Source organism: Artemia franciscana, chromosome 3 (genome assembly GCF_032884065.1).
Source record: "Artemia franciscana chromosome 3, ASM3288406v1, whole genome shotgun sequence".
Classification (NCBI taxonomy): Eukaryota; Metazoa; Arthropoda; class Branchiopoda; order Anostraca; family Artemiidae; genus Artemia; species Artemia franciscana.
In genome coordinates this window covers 30469981-30488605 of record NC_088865.1, presented here as the reverse complement: position 1 = coordinate 30488605, position 18625 = coordinate 30469981, and the positions used below count along the sequence as shown (strand labels likewise).

General features: G+C 35.3%; 1 protein-coding gene across 1 annotated transcript in view; it reads left to right on the top strand.

Moving 5' to 3' along the window:
- LOC136025143 (RNA cytidine acetyltransferase-like) overlaps positions 1-18625 on the top strand; it is a 55577-nt gene that overhangs the window by 7833 nt on the left and 29119 nt on the right. The window contains exons 2-8 of the mRNA XM_065700892.1: positions 992-1083; positions 1720-1891; positions 4007-4191; positions 6933-7155; positions 9993-10197; positions 12376-12634; positions 15377-15506. Coding sequence (XP_065556964.1) covers positions 992-1083; positions 1720-1891; positions 4007-4191; positions 6933-7155; positions 9993-10197; positions 12376-12634; positions 15377-15506 — 1266 coding nt within the window. The remainder of the gene's footprint in view (positions 1-991; positions 1084-1719; positions 1892-4006; positions 4192-6932; positions 7156-9992; positions 10198-12375; positions 12635-15376; positions 15507-18625) is intronic.

The following is an 18625-nucleotide window of genomic DNA, read 5'->3' as shown; positions in this document are numbered from 1 at the left end:
GGAAGAGCGAGTACGCAAAGTTGGTGGTGGCTGCTTATATCATTTCGTTCTACCATCTCTGTCCTTTTCACACCTACGGGCTTCTTCTGCTGCCTTGCAGGAGGAACTTCATCTTCGTTTAACGTACTTGAGGTCTGGGGTACCTGTACGCCTAGAAAACTAGTTTGACAGGCTTCTACGTCTTTCTTTTCGTCAGTTTTCCCTTCTATGATATCTTCTTTGACGTCCTCTTCAAACTAAAATCAAAATCCCTATCGTGGTCTTCATCTTCATCTCTTACTTCTGATAAATCTTCTTCTCTTTCAAGAACTATCATTACTTCTTCGTCAGTTAGTTTCTTGTTTCTACTGATCTTGACTTCTTAGAAAAGTAAAGGATGAAAGGGAAAGGCAAAGAAGGGTAAAGATATTCGATTTCTTGACAAAAAATACTTTGGAACAGCAGAAACGCTAAATTTACTGCTAAGAAGGTTGCAATGCCTTCAGTATTGGTATAGATAAATGATGGAAGTAGTGCAACTATAGTCTCCCTATCAAATGTTAGTCATTCACACTCTCTAACAACCATTTTTCAAAATATTTGACCCTGATAATTTTCAGTTTTTTTGGTATTTAAGTGGTTGGGTGGGGTAAAAAATTACCCCTGATCCCCCTTGCCTCCTTTCTGGATGGACGCAGCAGGTCGAATGGCTCACCAAAGATTCTCCTTGGGGTGTTCGATTACACGGTACCATGGTGGCGTAGCCCTTGGGACTGTTGAGAAATCTCAAAAGCAAAAGTACATGGGATAATTTTTACCCCACCTGACCAGTTAAGGGTTAAATGAACAAGAATGTGAGTTGTTGATGTTTGTGTAAGGCTAGTGAACTTTCGGGATCCCGTATCAGGTATAATTTTTACTTTAAGCCTTTTACAGAGAAAGTAGACTGAAAGCTCTGTATATGTCAGTTAAAAGCAGAGTATGCTACTTCAATGTCTTTTCTGTTTTTCAGATTGTAATTCTTCATCATATGCTTGCAAAATCCCAGGTGAAGTCACGGCCTAATGTTCTTTGGTGCTACAAAAAGGATCTTGGATTTAGCAGGTATTTAAATTTGTTTTATTCAACACAAGGCTGTAAGTTGTATCTGAACTGCTATATATATGTAATTGCAAAAAGAAACCAAAGAAAATGTATTAACGCCCCTGTTTAAACAAACACTCAGTTCCATTGCTAAATGTGAACTTGTATGTTATAATGCTGAACCTGGTAATTTTTAAGACTGCAGCTTAGAACAAAACAAAAATAGAAGTTATTTTTGATAAAGCTGCACACTCTTAATTAAGTCTGAAGTTAGTAGCCATAATTAGTGCTTAGGAAAGGCAATAGTTTCAAACTGGTCTCCACCTTGGAGTGGAAGGGTATCAGCGAATTACTACAGTTTGGGGAGGTGGGTGCTAAAAAAATTACATCCTTAGGCCTTATTCTTTATTTGGGGTGGGCTCAGCCCCCCTTATTGTGTGTGTAGACGTAGTCATACCTACACGTAGAGAAAGGGGATTGGTATTAGCCATGACTGGTCTGAAGAATCTAATCCTTTAAGAAATTTGGACTTGAAAATTATTCTTTTCATGTTATCCCTGCAATACTCCTTATAGTGAATCATATCATTAAATACCATTCATTAAAAAAAAAAAATGTTATCCTTATTATTATGTTTTTCTCTCCTTTTCCTTTTAGCCACCGCAAAAAAAGAATGAAGCAATTACAGAAAAAGATGAAACAAGGTCAAATGGAAGTCAATGATGATGATCCATTCGAGTTATTTATTGCCTCAACCAACATCCGGTATTGTTATTACAATGAAACTCACAAGATCCTTGGTAACACATTTGGAATGTGCATATTACAGGTAAATACTTTGGTTTTATCTGGCTGGAAATAAGGAGGAGGTTCTGTGGCTAAAAATATCAAGTTTAAAACCTCTTTAGGTGAACATTAAATTTTAACTTATTTTTATACCATATCTAAGTTGTTATGGTATATAATGGGCTGTATATTACATATGTGTCTGTTTGATGAAGAATGTGGGTTGCAAAATATAGACAACAAGATTCGAAACAATAAAGAAAATCAAACATCAGCAAGGAAATTTGAAAACTGAATGTGTCCTAACACATTGCTGTATGTCTGGGGGAGGTATAAAGAAAAAAAAGAAACAGAAGAGGAATACAACAATGGGCACCCAAGACAGCGACTCGGCTTTTGAAATCAAAAAGATCCAAGAAAAATAAATATATTAGTCATTATGTGCATCTGAAAGCAATGTTAATAAGGTAAAATTCATCATAAATCGAAATGAGACACTGGTCTGGGCTTTTTTGTTCTTTTTTATGAAGAGGGGTCAGAGCTTGCACTATATCTAAAATTTTGTAATTTTTTTGAACGAAAATTGGTTTTCCCAAATCTCCAGAAATCGAAGTTCCGGAAATCAAGATTTTCATTGAAATTCATACAAACTTTTTGAGGTAGTCCTGACAGTTGGGCTTCTATCACTATTTTGACAAATGGCTTAGTCATTCCATGATAAAAATTTGACAACAATGGCTTAATCGTGTTTCGGGAGGGTGTTCATTTTCTTATTTTTATGAATAGATGGGAAACCATTTACGAATTAGTGCTTGTAATGCTTGTACAAAGTCATAACATGAATCGCTATAGGGTTGGTGGATCCTGTGGACCAAAGTATAGAAGGAGATTGAAATGCTATTTTTCTTGGTTTGATATATTCGTGTTCTCTGAAAACCAGCACTTGGAGATCAGATCCGTTTTCTGTCGGCTTCAACGCATTTTTGGGTGAATCGTTTTCCTTTTGTCTCAGTTTTGCTAGACAGAATTAACCTCATTGAAGCAGGTCAAAAGAGCGGGAACGACCATATTAAACTACACTATTTACCTCAATAAGGGGGTAACCTTGTGGAATAATATTTTTTCTCTCTTTGTTGGCAGCTTGATATTCCTGTTAATCGCTTATATTTGGCTTTAATTTTAATCTTGAGGAAAACTTCATTATGTGGTATGAACATACAGAATAATGGACCAACTTGAATTTATTCGAAATTTCCAGAAAAGAAGAAAATACAGTGCATTCTTGTCAGGTTGGTTCTATGTGTGTGTGATGAAGATTGGTAGATCTTGACAAGATTTGTTTTTGTAAACCTAATTGGTAAAATATTTTTTCCGACGAACCTTTGTTAGATTACCGTAGAGGTTTTGCAGAAGCTGATATACTTAACCTTGTTGAGTGTTCTTATGGAACAGCTATTTGTGTGTTTTTGGTAATAAAAAATAGCTTCAACACCAAGTACCTTAAGAACACTGATGTCCCTATAAAAAAACTGGACTAGTTTTAATTCAAGTAACACAAATTCAATATAGTGGTGTAGTAGTTCCGTGACAGAACTCGTCACCAACAATTAACCACGGGGCGCAGTTGTTGATTCCATTCATCTTAGTACCTCGTATGGTAGTAAAAAGGTGACGACAATAGACTTGTATCACATGTGAAAAAGTCAGCAGGGTAGTTTTGAATTCTATTTCAAATTGTAAAAATCTGAACCTGTCAAATTGGAGCAATGCTAAAAAAGCTCGAACAAAATGGAAAGTCAAAGACTTCAAAGCTAGCTTAGTAACACGAACACAGAATCACCGGTTTTGCATCCATATGTGTTTGAATTCTTCTATATGACAATACTGCCGGGCTTAGTGAATAAATCTGCATGTCGGTTAAGTAGATTTTTGGCTGATCATTATTCTAATATAGGTGTTCATTGTAGTTTATTCACCAAACCCGTGTAAGATACCTCTTGTTAGGTATCGTCTATTCAGGAGTATCGTCGATTGACTTCTTAAGATTCATAATATGCAACAAACTAAAAAGAAAGAAAAGCATTCATCTTTTATTCTAAGCATGGCAGAATAACTATATAAGTAAAGTTGGTTTTTATGGATATTTTTTTACTCATAGGATTTTGAGGCACTAACTCCCAACCTCCTTGCAAGAACTATTGAAACCGTTGAAGGCGGAGGAATGATCGTTCTACTTCTAAGAAGTGTTCAATCTTTGAAGCAGCTATATACCATGACTATGGACGTTCATGCAAGATATAGAACTGAAGCACACACCGATGTTGTTGCTAGGTTTAATGAAAGGTACTAAACTAAATTATATTTTGTGTTTGTTTCTTTTAAGAGCAATTGTCGTTCTACATTTGTATGTCTTTTAGTAGAGACAAGCCACAGGTTTAACGCTTTTTTGCTTGAGCTAATAAAATAAAGCTTTAAAATTAAGTAAACTTAAAGCTTTAAAAAAGCTTCATTTCCAGCCCAGATATCCCATTTCTCCGCATAAAAAAAAAAATGTGCAGTGGCTCCTCAGACCTGACTTAACTTGACTTAAGTCTTTTGCCTGGCACTGCTATCGCTTCTTCGGTTGGCCGCGGGGTCGCTTCCAACCGGCTTTCGTAGGGTCAAAGTCAAAGATCATCTTTGCGGGTAAGTTCAGGGGCATTCGGAGTAGGAGTACAAACCATCGTAAGGTACACTCAGCTGCTTGGATAGAAAGCTGAAACTGCTTTGTGAGTTGCGGTAGCTTCTCATTACTCATGAAATCAAACCACCTTAGACCTTCAATCCTTCTCAGGCTCTTCGTCTGGAATACATTGATGGCTTTTTGTGTTGCGGTTGATGAATGCCATGCTTCAGCTTCATGAAGCACTACAAAACCGACAAGGGCGTTGAGAATCCGTTGTTTAGGTGAACGACTGATGTTCGATTTTCTCCAAAGATGACAGTTTAGCCTACCCATAGCAGAAGACGTTTTTGATATCCTTGCTTGCAGCTTGGAGAGAAGCGATCCATTTGAGGAAATTGTTGAGCCCAAGTAGGTGAACCTTTGGACAACTTTAATGCTAGTTGTTCTGTCTAGGCTAACTGGAGCATAACAGTAGGAAAAGGCGTGTCTACGGCCATAATTTTTGTTTTACCCCACTTTATCTGCAGTCATATGCTTGCGGCCTCTTCTCGTAAAATCCGAAGCGCTTTCAGAAACTGGTCCACGGAGTCCGCTAGGATGGCAAAGTCAGCATCTGAGATGACGTGATCCCCAATCTTAAGCCTAAAACTGATACTTGAAGTTGCCTTTGTCATGATGTGGTCTATGATAGCATTGAAGAGCTCCGGGACCACTGCCCATCCTTGGAGCATCCCTATTGTGATTTGGAAGAATGGGCTGCACCGGCCTTTGACTTGAACAAAGCTCTCTTTACCGTGATGTAGAGCTTTGAAGAGTCCGCAGTATTTCCCAGGGAGGCCAGTCGATTGTAGAATTCGTCAAAAAGCTTCTCTGAGTTGAATGCAGCACGGAAGTAGATGAAGGCAAGAAAAGCTTTACGTCGGAACTCCGTAGCTTTTTCTGTTATCCGTCGAATCGTTGAAATCTGTTCAATCGTTGAACGGCCAGACATTAAAGCAGCTTGTTCTGGTCGCCGAATCCTAAAAATAAGCTTCCGACAACGATTCAGCAGGACCATTGAGAAAATTTTTCCTGGAACTGACGGCAGAGTTACTTCACGGTAATTTGAGCAGTCGCTTGTAGAGCCTTCTCTTCCATAAGGGGATAATGACACCCTTCTACCAATATTCGGGATTATCTCAGTTTGCATGATTATGGAAAACAGGCTGTGGAGGAACCGAAGCATTGTAAGGCCTGCATATTTCAGTAATTGGAAACTTAAGTTACGAATACCAGCAGCTTTATTATTCTTGACCCTCTTTAACTGTATTTTCGATTTCTGAGGGGCTGAAGGGCTCGTTTGGGGGAACATCTGCTTCATTTCTTTGATTGCTAGACTGGGTAAGACTAACATTTGGAGGGACAGACGGGCTAGCATTATTTAGGAGCGAGCATAAGTAGCCCATCCATTGCTCAAGACAGGAACCTTCATCAGAAAGAAGTGTCCAATCCCTGGATAGGACAGGTCCTAGATCTCGGAGGTGTTTGATCTCGGGGACCGTCCATATAAAAAAAAGGAGAGGTATATCATTCCTTTAACCTCCCCTTTTGTGTTGGTGTTGTCGGAGGGGAGTAAAAGATAAAGACCAGGGTCATTCATTTTCTGTATACGTGTATCTACAGATGACTTCTAAGGAGAATACTTAAATGCGACTCGACACAAAAAAATCAAACTAGTCAGCCTGGGTCGCACATGAGCAAACTGGGTTAAACATTTAATGGGAGAGAAGAGCAAAATATTTTTCGTGGGAGAACGAAGAGAGCCTCTAAGGTGTTCAAGATTACATCATCCTAATAGTTATGTATTTTTGCTGATTGCAGCATCCCACAATGTGAATTTTGGCATACTAGTGGGACAAAAAAGCTGTGTGTTTCCTATGTATTTTTTCCCTAAAGCTCATTCTATTGAACTGATAGTCATAGATAGACGAGGAAGGGCTCACTCGATTGCAAATTCCTGCTTTTAATATAGCTAGTATATAACATGTTTTTCCTTTGTTTGTTTGTTAAGAAGACTACAGCGTCATCATAAAACCCGAAAATAAAATGAAATGTTCCACTGTCTTGAAAAACTTAGTCCTATTTCTTTGCCGTAATAATTGTTGTTTCTTTCCTAGTTTTGTGACGGTTTGTGATTGGCTCCTGCCCTCACAATAAACATTGTTTAAATTCACTTTCTTGTCAAAGATGATAAATATTAAGGAAAAGAACACTCTTTCTATCTACATTTGTTCTTTGGAAACGAGCTATGGATAAAATTTAACATGAAACAAGAGTTACTCAAAAGAGCTGTATTGACAAGCCGTTGCTCATCATGACGAAAAGGGAGAGAACACTTTTTAGAACAATTTTACCCCTTTTACAATGTTTTTTTTTTCAGGTTTATTTTATCTCTGTCTTCTTGTAAATCATGTTTGGTAATGGACGATCAGTTGAACATTCTTCCAGTTAGTACAAATTCATTTAGTATAGTTGCTGTGCCACCACGGTCAAGTGATGATCCCTTGCCCGAAAATGAACAAGAATTGCAAACAATCAAGGAAAATCTTCAAGATACCCAACCTGTTGGTGTCCTTGTTAACTGCTGCAGGACTCTTGATCAGGTAACCTTGTTTGAGCTTACTTTTGTGACACACGTCAGTTCGGTATATTGGCTCAGTTAAATTTACTGTGAAAATGTAAAACAATGCATGTTACCTAGGTCAAGATTTTCCAAATATATAAGATCTTCCTTATACATATAGAATATGTCAGAGTCAAAGTAAATTTTTGTTTTGATAAATATTAAATTGATTTTGTGTTTGCTGGAGACAACTTTGAGGCAAAAAAGACTTACAAGTAGATAAAAACTACAATTGAGAGGGGGCTATGGGGGTGCTACTCTTCATTTTGAGGAGTACATAATATATCCAGGGTTATACACTTATTAAAGTTTCATTGAAACACACTTTATGAAAATGTTTCAAATAAGTGTCACACAACAAAAATTATCTTAAACATCAAGAGGAGATAGCCGTTATTAGTCATTTGAATGTTCTCTAGGCTGAAGTCAAAGAAAACATGAGCTGCCGTGAAGCACATAAAGGCTGGCTGAGACTAAAATAGTTCAGTTTTATGGTTATAATACTACTTTAAATATTCCTTTTTCTGTTTAATCTTAAAATTCCTTAAAAATGGAGTCTCAATGTGTGGGCGGCGTAAAGTGCAGTTGCGAATATAAGGACATATTCAAAAATCTTAGATGGAAAAATATTATTTATATGTCTTTGCTATACTTCACTGCGCTTCATGTAGCTCATATGCTCATCTTTGAATGAAACGAAAAAACAAGTCTAGAAACTTGTATGTTGAAATAAAAATTTACATAACGCATGATTTACAAGGAGAACAAAGTAAATGGTAGTAAAAGAAATGGCAGAACAAGGAAGAAAACCTTATAAACCAGTGTATAAATTAATAAATTGCCTATATTTAATAATTCTGAATATATAGAAATACTCGTTAGACCCCAAAAGTGAAGATAAAAGACATTACCCCTAAATTAGGTTATTTTACTTATCAAACCGTCCAAGGTAATAAACTGTAAGTAAAGAGCGGCCTTTCTCAATAGAAACAGAATTTTAGGTTATTTCTGCTATTCTGAGCTACAAAAGAACAGCAAAATGCAATCGAGTTAGAATCCTAAGAATTCTAATCGTTTTAGGACTATCAGAGAGTGATTTATTTAACCTCCTGGTTTTAGAGACCTTTATACGCTGGCATATTTTCCCCTAGACATATATACAGTCTATAAAAAATGAAGAAAAATTATTGATCATTTGTATAATGATCCTAATATTTATATTGCAAAGTACTAATTAATAGGGGTTGGCTCAATTGATTCTTTCATGGGGGTGAATCTAAGGCCTCAAGAACTGCATTTCAGAGTGTAATTTTGCTAGATTCCCATTAGAGTTCCTTCAGATTAGTAGGAATAAAGGGAAGATCCATTCCAAACCTTCCTTCGTGTGTACCTTCATCGACCTTTGAATAAACCCACTTTGTTTTCCCGGTCTTACCTATTGAAAATTCTCTCTTTATCCTCTTGAAATGACGTATTACATGCCTTCCTTTCTAGTTACAAGATAAATCTGTATAATCCAATAGGTTACATGCAACCAGTATTCTTGACTTATCTACAAATGGATTGTTTCAGAGAAAATTGTCAAGAAATTGTTTCAGATGAAAAAAAAGATTGACGTTAAATTTGGAATGAGCATAAATTATCCTGATAATGATAGATCTATAATCTTACCCTAATTCTTTACTCTTTGCGTCTGAGTTCATTTTTTTCCTTTTTGTTTTTTTCGTTTGTTTCAATGCCTTTCTCGAATGAAAGCTTCAACAAAAGGGCAATGCTCAAAACTTCACGTTCGTTTATTTACAGATTAAGCACAACAAAATGCAAAATCCCCAAGTAGGGGGTGTGGATTGAGTTCCTGTGATTTTGAATTGCAGGACGCTTAGAATGAAAGCTCGAATTTTTTTATGTATTTTCTTCAATGTGACGGCTAACACTTGTTCACTAGTCAACACAGCGGGGTCGGGAGGGGGGTTTTCATCTCACGTAAAAAATAATTGATCTTTGCTTAAAAACAATATCGCTCTTGTCTTCAACAAAGCATAAGAACGAGCGAAATTGCCATTCATTTTCCTGGTTGGCTGTGTCTACTCACTGATTACTTTACGCTGTATCTTTTATTTATTTATTTATTCATTTTTATTGGGTGTTTACATGGTTTTCGCTGAAAGCGAACAGAAACTACACAAAACGAAATAAAAAAAAACTTTAATAAAAATGCAGCGCTTATACAATTGCATGAATATATGGTTTAAATTGACCCCCCCCCAAAAAAAAAAAAATTGACTACGTTAGAGGTGTATTTGTGGTTAACCAAAAACTAGATAAATTGCTTAAATTGAGAACTTCATTCAGCCATTAAATATTCGCATTTTAAACTAGTAAATCTGATTAAACTCTGATATCACGAAAAGAAAACAATAGCACTTCCAGTGCTTTTTGATTTTTCAAAATGTCGAAGTAAAAAAAAAAGAAAGTTGTTTCAGAAGCATTTTGTTTTTAGTAAATGGCACATAACACTAGTTTTTTGATGGTTTTAGGGGGTGGCAAAGCTACACTCCTTTATGGTAATTTCTCTTTGTTTTAATTTCTTTCCATTTTAATTTAAATTTTTTCATTCACAGCAAGCTTGCTTTAAGCTTGAAATTTTGTATAACCCACTTTCTGCTCAGTTCAAGTTTTAAATTCACTTTTTTGGCTTATTCCAATTTTTTTTTCTAATTTAATTCTTGTTCGCTTTATACACCTTCTAAACCTAAATAAGACTTTCGATTAATGATGGAAACATTTTGTTCTTGAAATGAGTATTTTCTTTTTTAGGCTAAAGCTGTGTTAAAATTCATTGACGCTGTCTCTGAGAAAACTTTAAAATCAACAGTATCTTTGACAGCTGCTCGTGGTAGGGGAAAATCTGCTGCACTTGGTCTTGCAATGGCTGGTGCTGTAGCCTTTGGCTATTCCAACATTTTCGTCACTAGTCCAAGCCCAGAAAATTTACATACGCTTTTTGAATTTGTTTTCAAAGGTAAGATTAAAGTCACACTTTTACCTCTTTAAAATATTTATATGTTTTTCATCATTAAGGACTTAGTTTTGGATTGTAATTAGGCAAAGAAATAGTCGTCAACAATTGAAGCTGATTGTTTTATATTGTCAATGTAATGATGTCTCACACCCTAGTTGAAATTCCATATTTGTCAAGGTATTCATTTGGTAAGCTTTTATATACGTTTTGGATTAAGTTTTATCAGTTGTCAAAGTGCTAAAAAATATATCATTTTTCTTTTTTACTATAATGAGTCATATCCCTTTGACTTAAAAGTTTTCCCTTTTGTCGTTGCTTATTTTTTCTGGATGGCTTTCATAGTCTCTGCTACAAATTGTTATTGCGAGGGTTCCCTAGTCATGCAGAATTGTAATCGAAAGAATGTGCTCCAAAATTAGTTGTGTAACTATGGAAGCCTCTACCCAAAAGTCACTTTTTCTGGACTTGGTCCACTTAAATCCTGAACTCAGATGAAGAACCGATATTGAATTTATTCTGTTTATCTGTTATTATAAAATATTATTGACTTAACACCTATTAAATAAATGGATAAGTGTCTGTTCAATAGAAATTTATTGAGAAAATTTATTGAAGTGGATATTGTACATAAACAATATCAGATTAAAATATACTGGAAAAAAATTCTAAAATTGGAGGAATTTTTGCAGGAAATAATAGCTCTGTTAAACAAACTTATTGATTTCAATATATTTAAGTCGAAAAAAGAAAGTTTTATATAAAATAAGTCGAATATTTTAATATGTATTTTAAAAAGTTTCTGAGCCGATCCCAATTTAAGTTTTTCTTTACATTTGTTTAAATCAGGTTGCTTGGGAAACTAAAACAATCAAGAGGAGTTTTAAAATGTTGTAATGGCTTTCTAAAGCGTAGTTGTCTAGCGAAAGGACGATTAATGGGAATCGTGCAGTCGATTCTCTAGATGAGTTGGCTATAAAGTTTCGCTTTTGAAACGAGAAAAAATTATGTAGGCCTACTAAGTGTCTGTGTATTATGAAAATATGGCAACTGCATGTGCTTTTGGAACAACTTACTATCTAGGTGCTGCTTTGTTATGAAAGAGATCAGTAGTGACCCATTTACCATAATTCTATGCATTTTCAAAAGGGTTTATCTTTTTTTGTATTAAATCAAAGTACAATGTCATGTTTACAGATTCTATTAGGAGCTATAGTATTTGAAGCTTCAAGTATTTTGGATAAGGGGGCGCTTACGAAATAGTGTCGGAAGTTAAATTTTTAGACTTATCAATTGAAATAGAACATTTGTCCGGCTTATAGGCAAGCTTTTATTTTTGAGGCAAAAGGGACATTTTTGGAAACTGCTTGGAAAAACCCTGACCAAAAATGGATGAGGTGTAAAGAAATATGAAGGATTTTGAAAATCTTGATATTTTTTTCCTTTTTTAGGGGGAAGAGATAGGGTACGGGCTTGGAGAGTTGAGTTAAGAGTGCTAGCTTTTATTGTTCTGAGACTTGCCTGTAAATAAATTGTGATTGTATAGATATATATTTTGTGTGTATTTTTCCCGAAAGAACAAGATCCACTTGAAAATAGTATAAGGACCACACGAAAAAGAAAATGGAAGTAGTCGGGCGTTACCTTCATTTGACAAAGCTAAAAAGCAAAGCTGCTTCATTTCACTCTCCCCCACTTGAAAAGTCCTAGGGATTCTACCAAGCTGCACATCTTGAGAAACTGGTATAAGTAAACAGGAGGCTCTTGTTCTGTGTTAGTGTTATGACCGTACAGGAATGCTTCTGGAAATAGAATTCTGTCTTATTTATCAGAACTGGATCATAAAAAAACACTTTTAAGAAAATGTTCTATGCCTTGTAAGGAAATTATTTCTGTCTGTTAACGAAGAAGGCCAATGGATACAAAATTCGGATTTCATCAACAGCTTTTGTTCAAAGCTTCCCCTCTGTATTGATTCCTTCCGTAGTTGAAAATTCGAAACTTTTAAGGTCAAAACTGCCTTGGTGATGAATTACTTTTTTCTTATTATGCTACGTGAATGAACTTTTGTCGACTGAGATTCATAAAGTTCTTCTGCGTCAGAATATTCCTGAAACTCGAGGCTTCACAAATATTATGAATGTGCAGACAATTTTACTAACTCTTTATCTTCCACAACAGGTTTTGACGCTTTAGAATATCAAGAGCACATTGACTACGACATTATCCAGTCGACAAATCCAGACTTCAATAAGGCTGTTGTTCGGGTAAACGTTTATCGTGACCATAGACAGACGATACAATATATTCAGCCTGGCGATGCAGAGAAATTGGGCCAAGCAGAATTAGTTGTAATAGACGAAGCTGCTGCTATTCCATTGCCATTAGTAAAGAAATTGCTTGGACCTTATTTAGTCTTCATGGCATCGACTATCAATGGGTTTGTAGATACTGTTCAACTTCACTTGCTTTCTTTCAAAAATATGATGAATTATTTTATTTAGTTCTCAAATACAATATTTTCAAATAACAACTATAAAGTAGGCTCTTGATGATAATTATATTATCCCTAAAAAGGGTTTGAGGAGGAAGGAGAAAGATCCCCCCGAGCCATTGATGGCGTGTATAGGGCGTCGATCGGAGTTTCATATGGTTAGTCTTTTTTATGTAGACAGGTCATAGGCCTGTCGTCCAATCTTGTGGCAGCGAGAATTGAAACTCGGACTCCTCAAAAGCAGAGCATCAATTCACTGTGCTACCTTAGGGTAAAAAAAGGCTTTGAACGTTTCATTATTCTGAAGAAATATAATAATTTAAGGTGCTTTTTTCTTTAAAGTGTATTAAGATGAGATTCATGTAATGTTCTTATTATTTCGTTTATTTTCCAAGCATATGAAAATAAAAACAGCCGAGGCATTTCATGAAAAACTCGTAAATCGTGGGAAAGATCTTAAAAATCTAGAAATTTCGCGGAGGATTGGGGGAGGTGGATGCAGTCCCTAACTGATTTTTTCTCTTCCAACAACCGTTTTATTTACCAAGTTAGTGTCGTTTGTTAACGAAAAAAAGCAGTCTTTGGTTGTATTTACTGCTACTTTTGCAAAAATATCAGTTTAGCCTGACAGAAGTTTAATTATACTCATCTTCACTTCCTTATCTGAGATGGATCTCATTGATTTATTAATAGGTTCACGTCTTTTTGTGGTAAATTGTGAGATTTTGAATATTTTTAAGTACCTCGAATCCTTCCTTTGAAATATATCCAAGCCACTACTGTTAACGAATCGCAAAAATTTCCAGTAGGGGAGAGGAGGGGGGTTACCCTTATATCCTTGAAGAAAAATAATGTTGCAACAACAAAAATATAAAGTGTAGCCTATAGAATACTTATAAAACACGTTTGGGTGGATTAGGAAAAGGCTTATATAGCCCCTTGAGCCATTTCACTGCACCATATTTAAATTCATTTGAACACAATAAAGTGAACTAAAAATAAAAAAAAACACATAAAAAATGAATTAGTTTGTCGCTCTAATCTAGTGTCTATCTCATCTTTGTATTGTGCCTTAAAGTTGTTAACTGACAATTAAACTTTTCGTCAATATAGTTTTGAAAAGGAACAAAGCTAATATTTGTCAAATAATCGAGTATTCGTCAATAGTCTTCTATGGGATTGCTCTATGGGATTTATTCTCTGTGTAAGTGTGAAACAAATGATATTTTTATAAATGCAAATCCTAAAAATTATATTCTTTGAAATCTTGGGGGGGGGGGTAGGATATTCGTCTATTCGTCATATTAGTCATTATTTTTGTTAACATTCAAATACTCAAGAAATTTTTTTTTAAATAGTCCAAGTTAAATCTTATTTGTACCCTTCGGTTTCGAAAAATAGCCTAGAAAAAGAGGAAAATATTGGTCAACTATTTTAGGGCATTACTTTTAAATTGTACAAAATCACCTACATGGTTTTTTTCTTTTACTTTCATAGTGGTTTTAAAAATGAAAATTGTTTTTAACTATTGAAAAATAAGTTGCCCATTAATGTGATTTTTCTCAATTATAGGAAAGAAAAGAAAAGAAATAAAATATTAGCAAATACCCAAGAATATTGTTTTTATAATGCTTAAAATTACTTATATGAAATCAAACTTTTTCCTCCGTCACACCGTTAGAAAAGAGCCCCCCCCCCCCAAAAAAAAAAATTAGCTTAATACTCAAATTTATTTTTAATGCTCAAATTCATGTTCCTTGATTAGTTTTTTTTCTCCCCTATTGCTTCGAAAAAGAGTCTAGCAAAAACAATAATGTTATTAAACTCATTCGCGGTAAAAATATTAATTATTTCTCAATGGATATGGGATGTTAATTAATGGTAACCTAACTCTTTTCATAGTCCAGAATGTAATTTCTCTTTGATTTAGCTCAATAGGGGCGGGAACAAAAAAAAAACCACTCTCAATTCTGATATGAATGACTCTGCAACGAATCAAATGTGTAGTGTTTATCAACTATCGGTAGTCTCACAAAAACACTCCTTCTGAGCTAGCTGCTATACCCATTATACCGACTAAACAATCAAAATATGCTACGCTAAGTGAACTATATCAACCAACTGTTTAAACAATGCCAGCAAAGTTCTTACTTTATATTATTTACCCACTTCATTAAATTTTGCTGTGAAAGAGTTTTGAAATCCGACTGGGTTTGGTTGGTTAAAATTAGTTTCACAGTTTTCTTTTTTTCGTTCATTCAAAGTCCACCTAACTTAACCTAACATGTGAAGCGTTTTTAAAGTTTGTTCGAAAAATGCTGCAAAGAAGTTGATGTTGTAAAAGAATTGCGTTCCGCCAAATTTATTAAAGAAAATGGCCAACCATTTGGGAAAAATGGACGGAAGAATGTAGAAATTTCGAAATATATAACGGATATACCAATGAAACTTGGATCAAATCAGAGGCTCCTATGAAAGAAAATTTAATAAAATTGTACTGATAAGAACGAAATAAGAACTTTTTGGTTATTGAGCTAGTTTAGGAAGGGAATGTATTTGCAAGATTACCCAACTAACTAATAAAAAGTGCCTTCGCTATTGTCCTTCAGTAATCACGCTCATAGGCTAAGAATATACCAAATTGTCTCTTGATTCGAAGAAGAAACAATGTGAAAGTTTTTTTCCCAGGTATGAAGGTACGGGTCGTAGTTTGTCTCTCAAGCTATTGGAGCAGCTGCGTATTCAAAGCAATCCTTTGGCTGTGAAGGCGGAGAAAACAACTAAAGACATTGGCTTGTCCGGTAGAAGTTTATCAGAGGTAAGGAACAATCATGCGAACATTTAACGTTGTCTGGTCTTTGTACATTTAAAGACTACGATCGCTTAAACTTTTAGTCTGTATGGCAAAGGTGCCATAAAACGTTTTTAATGAATTTTCCTGGATACTCAGTAGTGAAATAAAAGGCCGTCATTTCTATTGTTATTGTCTAATTAGAGAATTCGTGATGAAGTTGATTCAAAATTAAGTGGAAAATTTCAGAGGATGTTGAGGGGGATGTTTAAGAGCTATCGGAGGGTAACCAGCTCCCCTTTGCCTTTTTATATGCTCCCTCCCCTTATCACTGATCAAAGTTTTGAAAAAGCAGTTTTATTCAAAAAAGTCAAAAGGTCTAGCAACAATTCTTTCGGGAGGCAATGCCCCCCCCCCTCAGATTCCCCAGGGTTAGGATTGTAAGTCATGCAATTTGCCCTTTTTTACACGCAGGATTTAATCATTAGGAAAAACGAGGAACTTTTGATTGTAGGTGTGATCGAAAAGACTAAGGGTATTAAGATGAAACTTTGCGGAATGTTGAGGAGCATGTTGAACTAAATCTAAAGATACTATATGCATCTTGTTTATCAAAAGGAGTATCTGCAATATCACAAGAACAGCTGAGAGTATTAAGTTTAAACTTTCAGAGTATGTTGAGGAAGCTGTTCAAAAGTGGTAGGAGGGCGACCAATCCCCCTCTTATTGCTTTTTTAGCTGCCCTCTCTCCAAAGGTGTCATCAAAATTTTAGAATTTTTCAAAAAGTTCAAAATAGCTCATAAAGTCTAATAACTATACCTCCGGTGATGACTTAACCCCCACAGCCCCTGGGGTTAGTGTTGTAAGCTATATAAGTTGCCCATTGCTTATATACAAGGTTGGCTATTGGGTAAAGGTGGCATGTTTGATCCTGAGTGTCCAAAAAGGCTAAGAATATTAAAGTAAAACTTTTAGAAAATGTCTAGGAGAATGCCAAACAAAATGAAAGCACGCTATTTGCAGGAGGTTTTTCGAAAGGACACAACAGCAATATCTAAGGAAAGACTAAGGGTGTTAAGTTGAAGCTTTAAAGGCATGTTGGGGGGCGTGTCGAAAAAGGAACGAAGGGTGTCCGCCCCTCCCCCCTCTTACCCTTTTAGATTATCTCCTTAACACTGATAAATATCTTAAGAAAGCGATTTTATTGGAAATAGTTACAACGTCTAATAGCTAAGCCTCTGGAGATACCATACCCCCACAGCTAACGGGGCAAGAAATGTAAATTATGTAACTTGTCCATTTTTTACATACAGAATGGATCATTAGAAAAGTGGGAAATGTTTAATCCTGGATGTATCCGAAAAGGCTAAGGGTAGGCTATTTAGGCAAACTTTCGGGAAATATTGAGGTGTATGTGGAGCTAAATCAAAAGGGAACTATGTATACCCAAGTATCATAAAGGCCTATCTGTAATATCTTAGGAACAGGTATTGTTATTAACTTGAAACTTTTAGGGCCAATACTACTACTGCTACTATTGCAGCTGCAAATGAGACTGGTTGTGAATGTAACTGTGACAATTTGCAACTGTGACTGCTTGCAACTGCTACTACATCTATTTGTGATCACTTTCAGGGAGTATTGAGGGAGGTGTTGAACTTTGAAACCTTATTGTTGAAAAAACGTTACTTGGATGTTTTGATCCTTGATGAAACTTTCATGTTGAAAAAAATTGATGTTGATATGGGGAATGTTGAATAACTAGAAACTTTGACCATCACAAACGAACAGAAATTAATTAGAAAATGAACTGTCCGAAAAAGAAGATTTTCAAAGAATAGTAAAGAGCCATATTAAACTTAAGACCAGTAGAATTAAATTCCTATAATAATTCAAACTCAAAACAACCAGAAATTATTATTAAAAAATAAATGAAATCCAAAACGAACAGGAATTAATTAAACAGTCATAGCAAACAAACATGCAGCAGGTGCTAATATAGATGAATAAATAGACGTTAGAACTTGTAAAACTTAAATGAATAGTTAAATCAAACTTAAAACGGACAAACATCACTCCAAACAGAAGTTTAGCTATTGCCTCCTTCCCTAACTGTAATAATCTAAAGCCTACTGTGCCATTTGTGCTTTACTGACTTGACTTGATAGCCAAAAAGAAAACACTTTTTCCTGTTTGGTCCTCCTTATCCCCCCCCCCACCACCCCGTTTATAAAAATCCTGGTAACATCTTCACTTAGGTTGCATGTTAAATTTTTTTATCAGACGATGAAATACCCTTAAGCTACTAAACTCCACATCTTAAGACGTATCTATTACTAAGCGACAGCTTGAACCTATAACATGCAAGCAATTCTTCTAATAATAAGCATTATGCATTTGCGGATAAAAGACAATTCTACTATTGGACTCCAGCAGTTCATCCGCCAAACAAAATTTACATAAAAATAACAGAAAAGGTACAGAAAAATAATGGCCAAAAAACAGAACTGTAAAAAAATAATATTCTGATCCCCTTCACACCAAACCTTTTTGTATTTATGGCATTATTCCTGGACTGTATTCTGATGCAGGTTTATAAGTGGGGGAAGGTGCATGGGTTTTTTACAACCACCCTCGTTTCAATCCTAAAATATCAGTCAATACTAAAACAAACTCGTTCATAGGAGCTGGTGTATACTCTCATTTCACATGTAATCGATAATCTATATTCGTAATAACTTGCTTCTCGTATGTTACGTATATTTTAGGAGTTACTAGATACTGCCTTATTATTGTTTAACATATAAATTATCCAATAATATTGAAAATATAGACAGATACAGAGCTATCATCGTTAAAAGGAACAAAGTGCAGTTTTGTCACTAAAGGCTCTATCGAATTTTCACTAAAATACTCACTTTTTGGTTTAACACAAGCCTTATAGTATTTAATTTCGTATTAAATAATTTATAACACCGCCACGTCTCTCTGTATTTTAAGTTCATGAAGGAGAAAAATGACAAAATATTTAACAACGATAGTGAATGTAAGATAGAAAAACCTGGACATTTCGAGTCTTCCTTTGTTACTATTTCCAACGGACATTTCGAGTCTTCCTTTGTTACTATTTCCAACGGACACAAAG